Genomic DNA, 18387 nt, shown 5'->3' on the forward strand with positions numbered 1-18387 from the left:
TGAAAGTTTCAGAAAGTTAGGGTGTTATGTGGGCATGGGGGCTGGTCCTAGGTGTGAGGATCTGCCCTCCCACTGGCGCTGGCCCATCAGGAACCTCAGATGGCCCTGATACAGGCAGAATGGCCAGATGCCATCGTGGGCACAGTGCATCATGAGAAATGCTCCCTCCACCAGGAAACGTGAGGAGAGTTTTGTTAAACAAGATGGCCGACCTCTGAGTGCAGGGGAGAATGCTAGCAAGTGGCACATCCTGTGTGCCTGGCAGGGTGAGGGAATCCACTCTGCATGAACGTTATCAGTGAGCTCTGCTCTCTGGGGCACCCAGATGAATTCTTGGCAGGGAGTGAGCCCTTCAACAGCACCGTAACTCCAAGGTTTCGCGGGCTCTCAGGAGAACCATTCTTACCCCACTAGGGTCTCATAACAAACACATCAGAGCAATTGTGACCCATGGATGGTCACAACGACTTCCTGGAAAATCTAGACTCCTGTCATCTTCCTGTTCTCAGGGCCAACCACTCTGTAATGCCTTCTGCTATTACCTCACAATCTGTACACAATACATGAACAACAGAATCAAGGTTTTCCTTTTCTACTCTGCTCTCAATATGGCTGAGCTGACTTGTTGTGCAGACCCTACTTTCTCTCTCTGAAAAGTTATTTTTGCGAACATTCATGTGTTCACCCTGCATGAGAAGTTGGGCCCCTGTGAACGCTGCAGGCATTAACTCTCCCCTGACTATAATGCTATGAAGCTGGTATTATTATTCTCAACCTCTGGATGAGGAAACTGAGGCACAGAGCAATGACATTACTTGCCCAAGGTCGCAGTTCCCAAGTCTGATGCAGACTTCCCTCTTATAAATGCTACACTTTATACTTCACCCTGCGTCTCCCAGGTGACCACTGGCTGTGCCGCCTGGATTAGGGGTAGCACGGGGCCTCCCATCACGTGCAGGTCATGTCACTTTACCTTTCTCCTTTCCCCTGGGGTCTTTAAGCATGTCTGGGAATGGGAGATAATGAAATGCAAGTCTGAACTGACTAGCAGTTGGGATATGAGGGCCTAGTTTAACCTCACTGGTGGAGTCTAATCAAGGTCAACGCTCTCGAACTGTCCTCTGAACTCTCGTCCCAGAACCCCAGGTTGTTGGAGCTGGAAGAGGTCTGATGTGTCATCTCACTCCATGGTCCTCAAATAGGAATGCATGGGAGAGTCACCAATAGGGCTTTCGACAAGGCAGACGCCGAGACCCTCCCCACTGACGAACTGAACCTTGTCCCCCAGGGTGGGCTCCAAGCATGTACATCTTTTTGAAAAGCTCCATGGGTTATCCTGCTGTGCAGCCTTGATTAAGAACCATAGCTAAAAGAAGGAATGGAAGGTCAGGGGAATTGGATGACCCACCAAGGCTCCCAGCTGGCTTAGGGACCAGAGCTAAACTCTGGAGTACTGGTCTGGCACTCTGCAGGCTGTGAGTGCTGCTGGGGGCTTGGACGTGCAAACTGCTCATCTGCCCTCTTTGACAGATTGGTCACCTGGAACCTTCGGGGAAACAACTCTGGCCCCTGGTCCCTGATTCAGGGCTTCCATAGGACTACACTTGAGAATCAGAGGAACCTCACAAATGAGGAGCTTCACAAATTCTCTGGAGCCAATGAAACTCGCAGGGCTTAGAACCATACTCTAAACTCACGAAGGTTCCCTCAGGTCTTGGGTTGGGCTTGGAGCCAGAGTGGACCACAAGCTGATTGGTCAATGACCTGAGCTTGTCTTATACTTCAGAGGATGTGGGGGTGGGGGAGGGAAGGTGGGCAGCCTTTGAGGATATTTTGGAATTCAGGGTCTAGAATGGGGGATCCTTGTCCAGCACATAGTTGCCAAAAAGTATCACTGAGCTTTAGAATTGGAAGTGAGCTAGATGTCATTTCAACATTTGCTCACATGTAACCATTCTGCTGAACAACTCAAGTAATGGAAGAATAATCACAAAGCAACTGTATTTCTGTGCCCACTGTCCGTTTCAGTTTACTGAGTGAGACTAGTTTCTCCCCAACCCCGGATGAAAACGTGGGACCACCCATGACTCTTCTCGGGTACTCTTACTGTTGGGTAATTTGAGTCCTCTCGTCAATAATTTCAGTGGCAACAAGGAGTCAAAACTGAACCTGGTCGAATGTGAGACTTTTCCCTTTCTCAGGGTGGGGCTGCTGCAGTGGGTGGTCTGCAGGTGGGGAAGGAGGCATGGTTGGCTTACACTCCCTCTTGCTACTCCTTATGCTTCTACTTTGATCCCTCCAACTTGCTAGCCAGGTTTCCCAACCATCGAGGGGTGGAGAATGGGAAAGAAAGAAGCATCTGTTGGAGGTTGCAAGTTTTCCATGAACTGCATCCTGCTCCCTGGGCACTAAAACCTGGTGGACATTGTCACAGGTTATTTGAAGACTCCTGTTGCTTCCCCACCACTGGACATCCTGCCCGAGGTTTCCTTGAAGTGGACGATGCACTCCCCTGCTGCTCAAGACTGCTCTCTCTGCCCCAGACTTTCTGGCTATTCTTCTAGCTTCTCTGCTGGGGCCTGTTCACCTCTCCAGGCAGCTGTTTCAAACAGGATCTAAAACAACCCCATGCCAACTGTCTTTCTCTCGCTTGCTCCCTGAGCAACATTCAGAACCCTTTGTCCTCCAAACCCTGACAGTCCTGTTACATCCTCACCTGCAGCCCCAAGTCTCTTGGTCCAGATACTCAATCAGCCCCTGCCCTCTGCATTTCCCACCTGTCAGGACTCGCCTGTTATCTGTGTCGTTCCGAAGGAGGTGCTTCCCCAGGACCACTCAGGGACCTAAGTCATTCGGTACACACCCCAAGCTGAGCAGTTCTGGTCCATTCATGAGGCTAGTGGTGAAGCGAGGATTCCCCACCAACCCTTTAGGAGGTGGTTCACTTCTCACTACCTTCTGTCCAAAATCCCTCTTCCAGCTTCTAGTCTCCTGGCCGATTCACGTGTTCCCCATCAGTGAAGGGTCGAGAGTCGTGTTACTGGTTTTCAAGAGGGACATTTATAAATGTGCAAATGTTAGCACTCCCTTTGGAAGATGGGAACTACTGTTTCTTGGTGTTACAGGCTGAAATTCACTATAGCATCCTGGTTCACACACACACAGACACACACACACACGCACACACATCCCTCTTGAGGGCCTGCTGTGTGCTAGGCTTTATACCAGGTGGTAGGGCCACAGAGGGACAACACAAGTCCTACCCTCAAGGAGCTTGAGTCCAACTAGAGAGAGAGAGACCAAATCAAGAGACCATGGAAACAAGTGTGGTCAGTGCTGCCTATGCCCAGGTGTGGCTATACCACGTCTGCTTGGTTTGTCCTAGAAAATGTTCAGAACTGCCACTGGTGCTCGGGTGTCTAAGCTCCCAGGTCAGTGCTCTCTCTTACTGACTCATCCTGCAGCAAGAAGGGGGTCCCATCCTTCACCTCTCCCCCCGAGCTGGCCTATGTGCTAACCGTTTAGCACCTTGTGTCCCAATTGTCAGCCAATGCCTGATTGATTCAGGGCGTCAAATAATGAGAAAGCACACAAGCATCTCTTGAAACCTCGGTGGCATTCTCGCCTGCCTCTCTAGGGTTGACGGATCTACTGGCGGCCATTGAGGGGCTCATGGTTCGCTGAGAAGGGAGGTACTGTTGGAGTGCCTGGTGAACTCCCTGTACATCGCAGAGACATCTGTGTCTTGTTTTGATCCAGCCTCAGCTCTCCCTGAATGGGACTGCCTGGCTCAAAATCACACACAATCCTTACCACCCGGGGACTCAGCAAAGAGTTGATTTGGTGACAAAATGCTGTCTTTTCAACAAGTGATGAAAACTAGTTTTGGCATTTGTTCAAAGGGCCTCTCAGAGACATTCTTGCCACAACACAGCAGTTTTGAGAGCAGGCTTTGTAAACCAGCAGGCTCCGTCTCGGGGCAGAGAGCTCTCTCTGGCCAGAAGAGTCAACAGCTGATGGAGAAGCTTGAGGAAGTTTTAAGTACAGTCATGTGTCGCTTAACGACGGGGACTTGTTCTGAGAAATGCATCCATTACGCTATTTTATCTTTGTGCAAACATCACAGAGGGTCCGGCCCGGTGGCTTAGCAGTTAAGTGTGCGTGTTCCGCTACTGGCAGCCCAGGTTCGGATCCCGGGCGTGCACTGAGGCACCGCTTCTCCGGCCATGCTGAGGCCGCATCCCACATACAGCAAGTAGAAGGACGTGCAACTATGACATACAACTATCTACTGGGGCTTTGGGGCGGGGGGAGGAGGAGGATTGGCAATAGATGTTAGCTCAGAGCCAGTCTTCTCAGCAAAAAAAGAGGGGGATTAGCATGGATGTTAGCTCAGGGCTGATCTTCCTCACAAAAAAAAAAAAAATCACAGAGTGTTCTTACACAAACCTAGATGGTATAGCCTCCTACACGTCTGGGCTCTATGGTACCAATCTTAGGGGCCCACCGTCATATATGTGGTCCATCACGGACCGAAACGTCGTTATGTGATATGTGACTATAAAACAAATGTCCCTCGCTGCTCCCAGGAAGGAAGAAGACGTGCCTGCAAACTGGGCTCGGACACAAGCAGCAGCTCTCTGCCCACTCGCTCGGAGCACATGCATAGGAAACAGTTTTTCATTGAAATAAAAGCTTTTTGGAATTGTTATTGTGATTAAATCATTCTTTACTCTCTGTTTCTGAAGGGATATTAATTTCCTCTGTACATCCATACAGGTGAGTAGAAGAAACAGGACGACATGCCCGTAGGCTCTTTGTTAATGTGGGTCCTGGCCTAAGACATGTGCTGCGTTCCCAAGGATTGTTCCAGAAAACCAAGGAGTGGTAACCTTTACCATGGGACTGAAAGGTGTGCTCCCATTCACCCCAAGCTCTAAAATTAACCCCAGGTCTCTGCATTCAGAAGTGTTGAGTGCCCAGGCCACCCCACTGAGAAGGAGCTGGGAAGGTGGATGCTGTGGGGTATGGAGGCAGGCAAAATGTTCTCCACTCTGTTCAGGCCCCGAAAAGCTGGGGGAAGAAGCCTTGCTTGAAAGCCGTTGATAAATTCTGGCGGGCGGTGACTCTTAAGTTTTATATAAGTTTGGATAGTTTATTAAAAGATAACTAAAATTGAGTGTTTACCGCACACCAGGCACAGCTCTAAGAGTTTTACATGAATTATTGCTTTTAAAATTAGTCATAGCCTCCAAGAGGAGGGAGGCCCAAGGTCCCACAGCTAAGAAGTGCCATTGCTGGGACCAGACCTCTGCTCTCAGCTGCCAAGCAGCGCCTGGCAGGTAGAGGAAAGCTAGCCGGGCGCCCAGGAACGGCACATTTAGCAGGTGCCACAGGCATCCCTTCACTCTGAGAAGCCCTGCTCTTGGGTGTAGGGACCTCTCTTGGTTCCCAGTGTTCCCCATGCTCTGCCATGTAGGGTCTGGAATCCAGCTGAACTGATCCTGCTCCAGGTCCTGCAGGTGCAACAACAACTAGACCTTCCCCTGGCCTTAGCAGGAGAGAGAGAGCTCACCCAGGGCACATCTATTTGACCCTGACACTGTGGAGGACCCAGCAACCTTGACCATATCTACGCTGTTAAATAGCACAGACAGCATTGCTGTTTAGCTGCAGAAGGTCAAACAATCTCAGCTGCCTGGCCTGGGGTGAGGAGGTTAGCATTACACATTGCTAGGTCAGGGAATGGGTTCCTCTGTCCAGAATCTTCTGTCCGATTGATGAAGTCAATCGAGAACAGGAAGGTCTCACTGGGACAGAAGAAGTTAGGCAGCCAAGGTGTCGGGAAGTCAGAAGTTCAGGGCAGGAGTTTGCTGTGGTTTATACATTCAAATGAGTCTCTTTATGATAACCTTGTGACGAGTTCTTGGGAAGAAAACAAAAATCCAAAACCCTTCCTTCCCGGGACTCACGGTGGGGGCTCTCACCCCTTTAGGCAGCAGGTTAGTGATTCTCTTTCTTGTTCAGACCCTTTACAGCAGGCTCTGTTTTGCATTCAGGATTTTTCCCAAGAGCATAGCGGCTAACAGAATCTCCTACACCGACTGTTTGATCTTCAGCCACCGGAGAGCAAAACGCGCCCTGTTGGGCGTGCAGAGTCTTGAGTAGACGGCGCGGGCTGCTCTGGCAGCAGGGTCCCCTTTGGGGCTCTCTGTAATTTTTTAATCTCCAAGACTTACAGATGCTGCTTGGGTAGCTCCCTGCCCCCAGCCCCCGCCCCCCCCCCCCTTATTTGACCTAACCAACAAAAACTGGCAGTAAAATATGGCAAGTTACAGCCAAGGGGAGTTCTGTGTTGTCTGACTAAATACAGAGAACCTGGCAGCCGACAGCTGTGCAGAATGAAGCCATCATTTCAAGGATGGTCTCACCAGTCTGATGCCCTCAATTTAAGAATCAGTGTGTCACTCTACCCTCCTGAGCAGTCAGGTCAGCAGCTAGAGAGTACAAAACTAATGATGTGTGGGGATCACGGGACCCTGAGCGAAAACCAAAGACCCGTGATATGGCTGTGATGGGCCTTGGAGTCGTTTGTGGCAAAGCGAGTTTGGAAAGCTCTGAAACTGAGCTCCTGTTTGTTTTCCTAAGGGCTGCAGGCTGCCTGGGTCAGCCATATGTTTACTCAATATCTTCTCGAGCCACAGCTGTGAGTGTGGTGACCGGGTACTGATTGTCCGCAGGGGGGAAATTATTTTAGTGCCTAGAGACAGGTCCATATAGACACACAGGGATGACGTGGCCACGGATGAGGCTCCCAAGGAATTTACCCTCTTCATCTGACAGATGAGGAAACAAGGCACAGAGCTGGTTTCATCTAAATGTGTGGTTCCTTCTTTGTCCCTGGAAAGTTCCCAAACTGCCCACACAGTAAGGCTGCCCCAGAGCCAGGGCTGAAATCCACCACCCGCCCTGCCCCCACTCTGCTGCCTTTTCCCATGAGGCCCCCCTCATGGCTGTAGGAGACCTGTGTGTGTTTTTAATTCTTAAAATAGCAGCACTAATGAGGAGACTTGGAGGGGGAAATGTCACCCTCTCTTGGGAGAGCCTGAGAGTTGTGTTAGTGGCAGGAGGGTCACTGGTTGGGCACACGGAGTGGCCCAAGGCCACTCAGTAAATGGATGAGTCAATGTGCTGCCAGCACCTGTGCTTAGATGCAGCCCTTTCTGCCAGGTATGTCCCCCTTGTGTGGATGAGGGACTCTGCCCCGCTCTGTCACACTCCCGCCTCACCGGGAGGGACACTCAGTGTGACGAACGTGTAAATGTCCCCTGCTCTGTTTAAGGCAAAGTAAGGCTCAATTCTTTTCCTCTGATGAATGGGGAGACCGGGGCTCAGTCCCGGAAGTAACCAGCTCAAGTTCACGTGATAGAGAATGTTGGTACTAAGATTGGAGCCCACACTGTCTAGCTGTAGGCTTTATTCTCCTTCTCCACGCTGCCTTTCCTTAGGATTTCCAAGGGGGCAACTGTGCTCAGATGCTTGCTTAGAATAAGTCAGGAAAGCAGGAAAGAACAGAGAGAATCCAGCGATTCCTCAGGCCTGGCCCAGGGAGATGTGGGGAGGGGGAGGGAGAGGTCTGCAGGGCCTGCAAGGCTCAACCCAGGGCCTTCTCAGGTCTTGAACTGGGCGCTGTCCTGGCCTCTGGCCAGAAGAAGCCCTTTGGAGCCTGGAGTGTCCTCTCCCTCTCTCTCCATCTTCCGTCTCCTTGCTAGTTTCTAATACTTTCTTTGCAGGTTCAGAAGTCACTTCCTCACAGTGGTGGCCTTTGTGGACTCCCACAATTATGCTGTCAGGGCCTTTGGAGACAAGTTGCTGTCCCCTCCTGGGGACAAGGCCACTTCTATCCCATTCCTCTCTGTGTCCAGGCCCAGAATCAGCCTGGCCACAGGGCAGGGGCAATGCTCAGTACATGCTGAATTTATAAGCCACACCGATAGCCAGACATATGGACATAAAGAAGTTTTTATATTGTTAATAAGAACAGATGGTTCCTTCTTAATAAATGTAGTGATTTCATTATCTGTGACCCACAGGTAAATAGGTTGCTGAATAACCTCCTGGATGCAGAAAATACCAGGAGAAGAAAGAGGAAAGTGAATGGTCCATAGTCCTGAGACCGCGGGACCAGCTCACCACACCAGCACACTTCCAGGAAGATGAGAGTGACAATGTCGAGCATTTCACACACCACCTGGCACCTTCTTCTTAATGTCAACTTTAAATATGTGACAGAAAAATACTGCTCCCAGCCTTCTCATGGGAGGCTGCTTTGTCCTCTACCATCATCAAGGTTGAGCTTCTCTGTTAAGGAGTTCATCCACCTATCAGTTTCCTGGTTCCTTATCCACTCCCAAGCCTCACTGAAAATATCCTAAGAACAGGATTGCACATCATACATCTCCAAAACTTCACGGTACCAAACATATGCCTTTGCACACAGTGGGTGCTCAAACACATGTTTCTTACATTAATAGACTCCCACTGTAGACACATCTGTTGACTCCTGTAATTTAGCAATATTAAAGAAATTTCATGAAGTCATTTTTTTTTTACTGTTTTATTTATTTATTTATTTTGTGAGGAAGATCAGCCCTGAGCTAACATCCATGCTAATCTTCCTCTTTTTGCTGAGGAAGACCGGCTCTGAGCTAACATCTATTGCCAATCCTCCTCTTTTTTTTTTCCCCAAAGCCCCAGTAGATAGTTGTATGTCATAGTTGCACATCCTTCTAGTTGCTGTATGTGGGATGCGGCCTCAGCATGGCTGGAGAAGCAGTGCGTCGGTGCACGCCTGGGATCCGAACCCTAGCCGCCAGTAGCGGAGCGTGCACACTTAACTGCTAAGCCACGAGGCCGGCCCCCCTGACGTGTCATTTTATACGCCATTTCAACACTGAAATGACACTCCAGTCTTTCCAATTCTAGTTAAATATCCATTCCTTTAGACATTCCATGAAATTTCCATTTCATCCATTCAAATGGGTGGACTCGTCCTTGATCTGCTCTTGTGGGGATAACTCCTAAATTAACAGTGTATTTCATATGGAATTCTGAAACCCTTAAAAGGCTCTCAGGGAAGTCATGAGCAATGAAACAGTGGGTGTGTGGGATGCACGGTGCAATCTTCTCTCTTGATTTGGGCCTCTATTGCATGGTGGTAAGGAAGGTGACCTCCCACACCAGAGAGGGCCATGAATCGGCCACTGCGATTCATATTTGGAATTGCAGTGCCTCTCAGAACTTTACCTGATTGGGGAAGAAAAACTACGAATAATAAATCAACTCCATCCTAAGAGTTTCAGGTGATTCTAACTCACTATCCTCAGTTGGCGTCTATACGACTAATCAATAGCCTCTGGAAAATAGACCAATTCAGGCCAATATCGGACATTTTGAATACTCGGGTGTTCAAAGTGCCACAGGCATCTAAGTGATGCTAGGAGTTTCCAGCCCTCACCCAGCCCACTGCCTTTTCCCAACCATGAGCCCCGCCCATTCCTGGTCATAAGCCACACCCCTTCCTGGCCATAAGCCACGCCCCACCCATGGGCCCCCGCACCATCTGACCTCATTCTTGAGACTCCTGGCCAGGAAATGCTCAGCAACGTGCGCAGGAAGCACGTTCTCCAGCAGCACGCGGTTCAGGTTCTCCATGGTTTCTATCTCCTCCCGTTCTTTTTTGAACTTGTTCTTCCATAAGAAGTCTAACCTACAGTAATATTCATTCTGTTACAAGAGGACACAGAGGTAAAGAAACAATAGGCATCTCGTCCTGCCAGAGAGTGGAGGTTTTAAAGAGAAAATAAAAAGAATGAAACAAAACCAAAAAAAGAACCCCAGACAGAATTGTCACCCTCCCTACAAAGCCCTCTGTTCCCCCAAAATGTCTCTCATTCAGCCTCTAACATGGATTTGCGAAAAACAAGTTAGGGAAAGAACCAGCCTCAGGAACAGAGAAAATAGCCATATTGGAGGCTTGAAAGAAACAAATGACATGAAAGCTTCTTGCATAGTTATGTTAATAAAAGACGGCTTGAATTATTTTTTGAAAAGAGGCATAATAGAATATACATAATGAATAAATGGAAAATACATTAGTAGGGAGAGTGCATTGTTTGATGATTTACATTTAAAAAATAATAGTGTTCATTTGTGGTAGTTTGCCTTTAATATCTGAAAATCAGTTTTCCCCTACCACAAATTATATAATTAAGTATCCATTGAAAAATATGCATTTTTTCATTTGGGATTGCATTGTACTCAGAGGGTGACATTATATTTAGACAAAAGTTCATTTTGATATCATTTAATTAGCATGGTGCCTGCTAGTAAAAACATATGTGCTCAGGCTTTTAATGTATTAAAATTTAATGTTTTTAAAAAATGCTTATTATTAACATTGTAGAAATAGAGAGATTCATTTACTGTTGAAGGGTCTCTTTGGTTTTGGCATAATTTTGTGCTTGCTATGATGGGAATAATTTAATATAATGAAATAGCCTTGAATGAATCTTCCTATAACAGAAGGGCCTGATAGAGAGGGTGTATTTCAGCACAGACAGTAACTTATTGACAAATAAATGCAAAGAACTACATGCAGGGGGCTTGTTTATTTTATTGGTTTGATTAATTATACCAATGACAATACAAAACAAAACAAAACATACACACACATGGCCTCTCATATGCAGATGGCAATTTAAAAAAAATTCACATTTTGAAAACTGCAAGAATGATCATTCATCAATTAGGTTTGATTCAAACTATGTGTGGAACACTCAAAAATCATTCCTCCTCCTCTAGAGTGACATTTATTTTTACCTCATATAGTGAGACATTTTTCAAAAAAGATTGCACAAAACTTATTCTTAAAATTGGTTTATAGTAAATTTTGCCAAATTTTCCACATTCTGTATTTATGGAAATCATGCTATACACTTACTAGAAAAGGCTTCTGGCTTGGAGAATAGATTATTTATTTGGATTTTTTGGGGGGGATAAACCAGTAGTGTGGCTGGTTTTAAAACTAAAATGACAGAAGGAATCTATGGCGGTGGCATTGGGAAGACACAGATATACACTCAAGATTAGACAAAAATGAAACATGAGGTGAAACCAAGGAGCCAGTGAGGCAGGCAGCAAGTATGAAGGTTTCCCTAAACCGTATTAAGAGGTTGCTCAGGTTTCCCTAGTGGTTGCTATTGCATCACAGGAAGCATTTTGTAAGTCTCCTGCTCAAAGGAATCAGAGCACTTTGGAACCAGCTACACTGTGCTGAAAGCAACATTCTGCCAAATCTTTACCTATCACCTCCCCAACCAATGCACTGTGCTGTAGAATCCTCTCCTTGAGGTACAAGTACATTAGAAACTCATTAGAAACTCACATGGAGGGCTCCCAAAGGAAGACAAATATTTCTATCCCAAACCAGTTTTAATGGATTTAATGGTGTACCCCAAAAAGATAGTTCCAAGTCCTAGCCCCTGGTAACTGTGAATGTGACCTTTGGAAATAGGGTCTTTGCAGAAGTAATTAACTTCAGGATCTCAGGATGAGATCATCCTGGATTTAGGGTGGGCTGTAAATCCAATGACTTGTGTCCTTATGAGAGAAAGGAGAGGGAGATTTGACACTGAGACACGGGGAGGCCATGTGAGGAGATCCAGCAGAGGGCTGGGGGAAGCCACTGTCTCCGTGACTGTGCCTCGGTGGTGGTGGTGGGGAACTGCTGGAGAGGAGCCCAGGACTCTGTGCCACGTCGGCTAAAACAGCAGCCCTGCCTCGTGAACTTCTATCCTCACATCACCACCCATCTCAGATTCTGTCTGGGGCTACTCGCCAAGTTCTCAGGGCCCAGATCACACTTAGCAACATAGAATGTGCTCTTCACTGGCTCTAATGATGGGAGAAGGCAGGAAAAGTCTAGAAGAGGCATCCAGGCCATATCTGGAACCCCATCGACCCTCAGTGATATGTTTCACATCCCAGCATAGCCTCGAGGGAAGTTTTGTGCTTTATCTAGTTCTGAAAACAAGCTGAGGAACTGGAGAGCTTTACATCTCTCTACATGGAGAGAAGAAGTGGTCCCCGGGCCGGGGTGCAGGCAGCCATGATTGCAGTTACTCTTGGATTCTGAACTCTCTCACCATGACTTCAGCCTCACTTTCAGGCCACTAGACTGCCACCTGCCTGGTTCCATGTCTTGAATGAGCCCACCTAGAATGCAGACCCTTGATGGCAGTGTGCTGTTGCTTAAACTCAGGTGAAACACAGGGAATCTTTCTTTTTCAAAAGAGGCCCCTGGGTTGGCTGGCATTTCTATCACAGACCATATTTCAGTACAGAGAGTACTGCTGTAGCTCTCATCCAGGACATGTGTTATGTTTTCATTAAGGTTTCTTAGATACCTGGAGCAATATTTAGTAGACTGATTTGCTCAGAAAGCAAACAGATTGCCGTCATTTCAAAAAAGATGGTCATGGGCCAGGGGAGCCATTAGGACAAATGGCAACAAAAATAAGTTGCAAAATGTCTGTTATGATTTAAAAAAACATTCAGAAAATAAATAACGCTGAGGTCATGAATACTCATGAAACTTGAAAATCTTATTTCAAATATTGGATGTTTGTTTATAATATACTTGTATTTCTGGAATGGTTTGCAGAAGCACTATATCACAGATGTCACAGTTCTTGTTAGCCCAGAAGACTTGGGACTTCACTAAATCATTCACTTAATGATTTCAGACTGAAGGTCAGCCTCCTCAATGCTACATTAGTGACAAAAAAGGAATGACTCCCTATAAGATGGTATCAGCACTATTGTGTCAAATTAATGCCCGACCACAAGATTGCATACTTTTGATTATTTATCTTAAATCAATTAGAGAGTAACTGATCAATGAGCAGCCACTGGATTCAACAACATTTATGTAGTGGTATCGCATGCTTATCATCTCAATAAGCAATAAAAATGTTGGGAGAATTCAATTTGATTCTAGTTTCTTCTAGATCATTCTAGCAGGAAAAACTGCAGCACAAAACATCCCCAGCCCTAAAGGGAGAAAGAGGCTACCCCACACAAGAGATGGCTGTGCTGGTTCCTAAGAAATGATCCTCTACGTGATATCCTGCAAGGAAGCCCAGTTCTTTCAACTAAATTACCGGGTTTCCTAAGGGAGGACATGCCTTTTCTCTACGTGTGAATACAGAAGGCTGGTCAATTGTGGAGAAAACCAGGTAGCCAGAGAAACAAACGAAACCAGAGAAAAAGAACAGGACACAGTATAATGGGTTAATTGACACATGCAGGCTATCAAAACTGCAAGCCAAAGAATGCAGACCCGAGCAGGTGCCGGGGACAGAGGCAGGGGAGGATGCTGGGGAGACAGGGCTCTTCCGATGCTCTGCAGCAGGATGACAGCTCAGCTCTAGGAGACGGGTGAGGGCTGCGCTGTGAGCTCCTGGGGAAGGATGCTACTTGCACTGCTCAGGAAGATGAAAGAGGACAGTGTTCCCAGGCCACTGGACTGGCAGTCACAGATCTGGACTCTGCCCTGACTGTGTGATTATTAACAGCTTCCTACTGGGGAGAAACGGAAGCCAGACCAAAATGCACAATCTATAATTTGCCTCTCAGATATTTGCCACATATTTAACTGTTTAGTGATGTGTGTACAATTTAACTGGCATTGCCTCTTTGTTGGTTATTCCCAAATAAATCACTTTCTCTGTTTCACACTAGCCATCAAAGAACTTAAAACAAACTTTGGTTGAGGCAGAGCCACCTGGTTTGGGACAAGTCTTTAGTCTTTGAGTGATTGTCCTTGTTTGCAGTCAGGAAGAATATTGTCCTTAAAAATCCCGCACCCACAGCCTCTGCTGGGAGGCTAGAAGGAGGTGGGAGGTCGGAGGAGGAACCATTTCATTTGCATCACAAAATAAAATTTTGAACAGAGGACCCTATTTCTAGGGATGATTGCAAGTGACAGCAAAGGTATCCATACCCACTTCAAAGAAAAAGAAGCCTGCCATGCATTCTGAAATGCAAATGAAACCACAGCCAAGAGGATATTTTTCCAATTAGTGTCAACTATTGAGGGGATACTTTTGTAGGCTTACAAAACCTACATATTTATTTTGAGATTTAACAGGAAGTTAATTGATTCACATCTCTATCACTCACTGGGTTTGCCTCTTACAGAAAAAATGAGAAAACTTTTTCCTTCTGTCTATACGTAAGCATCCACACCTTATGCTGCCCCCTTTCTCTTAAGCAATAAGATGATTCTGATGTTTCAACATCTGTTTGCATGAAAGCAACTATAATGCATATCAGCGAAGTATTATTAATACAGCACTTTAGAGAAGTTATATTAAAAAAACAGACTGCTTACCTGTCTACCCAGAACAAGCAGTGTGATGAAGAATATAAAGAGAGACACTGAACCCATGGTCTTTAGGTCTTTCCAAATGCCTGGTCTATTAAAAAACAAAGAAACAAACAAACAGACGAAAACAATACAACAAAACAACATACACACAGGACTTAGAATTCATGTATCAACAAACTTCAGAACCTCTAGTGCATGTCTACATTCTACTCCAGATAAACGCACACACGTTTCAAATATGTTTTCAAACCCAGATTGCATCAAAACAAAATAATGCCTATTTTGAGAGCTTAGCAAAAGAAAAATTCTTCCAAATTAATGTAGATTTCTTACTTTATACGAAGCTCTAACAAATATAAAAAGAAAGAATAGCATAATATTAATAATATTTTCTTTATACCTCTGGGATCAACATGGATAATTTGACACATGATTTCTTCAATTTTTTAAGTTATTACTCTCAGAAAGAGGCAGTACGCTAGAAATTAACAATCATATGAGGTATAAAAATGAAGTAGGGAACTTAACTTCTACAAGCTACTCTCCCCTATGAATTACACAGTTTCATATACGTTTTTTGGCAGGCACTCATTCTTATTCCTTCTTTCATGTGATTTTGTATTGTAAAGGCATAACACAAACAGAAACCCTTGGTCAACTGGCCCATTTCCCCTCAGGTCCAGGTAGACATCAGTAATTTATCCCTGCCTGAGTTCTCACTGTGCTGGCTGGGGCCCTCCATCCTCACCACAACATTCTAGGCAATGACTACCCCCATACATCGAGTTGGCATGTGTGGTAGTCAATTTTATGTGTCAACTTGACTGGGCCACAGGGTGCCCAGGTATTTAGTCAAATGTTGCACTAGGTGTTTCTGCATGGATGTTTTTTGGATGAGATTAACATTTGAATCAGTAGATTGAGTAAAGCAGATTGCCCTCCATAATGTGGGTGGGCCTCATCCAATCTGTTAAAGGCTTGAACAGAAGAAAAGGCTCACCCTCCCCTGAGTGAGAGAATTCTCTCTTACCCAACTGCCTCTGAACTGGGACACTGGCTCCTCCTGGTTCTATAGCAGCTTCTGGCCTTCAGACTCCAACTGGGACACTGGCTCTGTGGATTTGGACTTGCCAGCCTCCATAATCACATGAGCCAATTTCTTATGATAAATTTCCTGACTGATATACATATATATATAGGATATATATATTCTTTTGGTTCTGTTTCTCTGGAGAACTCTGACTAACACAGCATGGAAGGAACAATCTCCCACCATTCCCAGGGGAGTCCTGCATAAGCTGAGAAATGATTATTTCCCACATATAACAGTAAGTAAGACGTGAAAAAGAAAAGCCGATTATGCATGGACACCATGTCACATAGCAGCACGGTCACGTTATTCAAGTGTAAATATCAGGTAATCGCTTTCTGCTTGTGAGTTGAACTTGTTTTGAGATTTGTCCCGTTTCCTCATAGAGGGTTCAAGGGCTGATGAGAAGACAAGAGAGACTGATCCAGCACTGAAGAGCTCAGGTGGGCTCTGAAGTGAGATAACCCAGGTTGGGACCATGGCTCCCCCACTCTAGGGAGCTGTGGGACCTAGGACAAACCCTGCAAGCCTTGCTTTCTTCATCAGCCAGCGAGGGTACTGATACCTATCTTTCAGGTTGTTTGGGTCACATGTCAAATATTTATATATCCGGCACAGAGCCTGACACATAGGAAACACTTCATAAATGGCACTCATGACGTTTAGTATTAACTACAGTGTGATAAGGGAAGGGAGAGAGGGAGGAAGCTGGAGAAAAAGACAAGGAAATGCAGATTGGTGAATTTCATTAACAGAATGAAAGATCCAGGTGCAAAGGAAAGTTGGGTTCCTGCAGAAACGAGGAGATAGCATCGCCAGTCCCAGTGGCTGAAGGGCTTGGGAACTCAGAGAACTCTCCAGAAAGGCTGTGCCTGCATTAAGGGCTCTTCCTCCCCACCAAGCCGTTTGTGGCTGGAAGAATCCAAGCTCACCAGCCAAAGGAGGCCCCACTGTCTCCCTGAGAAAGAAGTGAGCTTTACGCCTCTTCTGCACCCTGCAGTGCACCAAGCCAAGTGCTGACAGCCTCCCTTTCGTTTCCCCAAACAAAACTTGCTCAAGTTCAAGTGTGTGGTCTCTCCCTGGTGCTCATACTCGGGCCAGCTTTCTGCGCATGCTCACTAGCCCTCTGCTAAAGCTCACTCTCTCCGCTGCCATTGGGAACGCACACAGGAAGCTGGCCACAGGGCAGGGGGATGTGGGGGAGGCACGTGGAGCAGTGGGGGTGCCTGTGGGCCAGTTGGGGGCAATCCACGGGCAAGGGGTTCCCAGTGGCTCATGGGCAAGCTGCTTGATGGAGGCCGTGACCCAGTTAGCAGGATCTGCATCCTTTAATGCCCTCCGAGCAACCCATCTGCTGCTCTCCCAGCCGCTTCCTGCCCCTACTTATGCCAGGATGGGGCGGGAGAGACATGGGCCCCTTTGGTATCATCCAGCATAGCTGGGGAAGCTGGGTGCTCATTCACACGCTCTCATTTTCCACCTCAGGATAAATCCCAGGATGAGAAGATCTCTCTTGGCTCTAAGCTGTGCCATCTTGTGTAAGGGGCGATGTGGGTAGAGTCAAACTATTCCTCTTATTCATTTCAATGCTTTGAAACTCGCATTTTTTTTCCCCCAATAGTGTGCTGGAACTTTTTCTCTGGAAACTTGGACTCCACAAAGGCTCTCTCGTCCATGGGTGACTGGCTACCAGTGTTTTCCAGGGGCTCCTGGGCCATGGCCAAGAGGGGCTGGAGCTGGTTCATGGGCCACTGCAGGGTCTACAGCCGGGACCAAGGTCTGTATGCCTATTACCTGATGCCCAGGTGGGCGAGACTCCTCCTGGACCCTTTGGCGTATGGTGCTGGATCCCACAGCTCCCACAGAGGCACTTTTGTCCATGGATAGATGCCGATTTATTGTTGTTGGCGGTGGGGGGGTGGGGGTGGGGGTGGGGTGGGGGAACGAGGATGTCTTACTCTGCCGTGATGCTGATGTCACTCCTCTCCTGTGCTTCTGAATCTCCACAGTTCTTCAAAGTCTTTCCAATATCAGCTCTGGACCACCTAATGCTTCTCCCAGCCAACGCGTTCACCCGTTTCCTGGGTATGCTGTGTGAACTTCACTGAGTTACCGGACAAGTCTCCTTTTGGCCTTCTGGTGAAACGTGATTTTCTTACAGAGAGTTTTTGTGATCTTCTTGAGAAAAGAGACTATACTTTATTCATCTCTGTATGCTCAGACTCCAGCATTCAGGCCTGGCATATCAAGGGTGTTCAATAAAAGTGTATTTTAAACACAAATGAATGAGTGGACAAATAACCGTGTTGGTTTGAAACCTAAAGGGTTTCATTTCTAGACACTCTTTCCTCCCCTGGCTGGACATAGATTCAATGGAATCCCATGCAACCTTCCAGGGAAGGTGGCCCAATGTCATTCAAGGACAGACAGCTGGAAGCCTCCTGCTTTTTCAGAGCAGGATTCATATATGCCAAGCAAAACATTCTGGGACTGCAAACAGGCTAACATAATAAGGGCCAGGCTCATGCCTAGAAACGAGCCCTGGCGGCAGCTGCAGGTCAGGGGAGGTGACAAAAGTGGGGCTGGAGAGAGAGTGCTGGCCCTTTGCCGTGGAGATAATAATGCACCCTCATTAATGCAGTCATGGTTTCAATCTGCGGAGAAGAGCGAGTTTAAGGGGGAAGCAATCAGCATCAGTGCGATAAGACACCGTGGGGCTGTGCACAGCTTTAGCATCATCAACTGAAGAACTATGATAAGAAGTATGTGTTCTATTGAGTGTATGGGCACAGGTTCTGTGAAATCTCCTTTCAAAATCCTCTCCTAAAATCAAACAGAACAGCCT

General features: G+C 46.8%; 1 protein-coding gene across 1 annotated transcript in view; it reads right to left on the minus strand.

Annotated features, from left to right (window-relative positions):
• Positions 1-18387, minus strand: part of ADCY2 (adenylate cyclase 2) — a 278833-nt gene that overhangs the window by 19554 nt on the left and 240892 nt on the right. Inside the window, exons 17-18 of the mRNA XM_058563511.1 lie at positions 14456-14540; positions 9628-9786 (exon numbers count right to left, since the gene is read on the minus strand). Of these exons, the coding sequence (XP_058419494.1) occupies positions 9628-9786; positions 14456-14540 (244 nt within the window). The remainder of the gene's footprint in view (positions 1-9627; positions 9787-14455; positions 14541-18387) is intronic.

Source organism: Diceros bicornis, chromosome 20 (genome assembly GCF_020826845.1).
Source record: "Diceros bicornis minor isolate mBicDic1 chromosome 20, mDicBic1.mat.cur, whole genome shotgun sequence".
In the NCBI taxonomy this organism is placed as follows: Eukaryota; Metazoa; Chordata; class Mammalia; order Perissodactyla; family Rhinocerotidae; genus Diceros; species Diceros bicornis.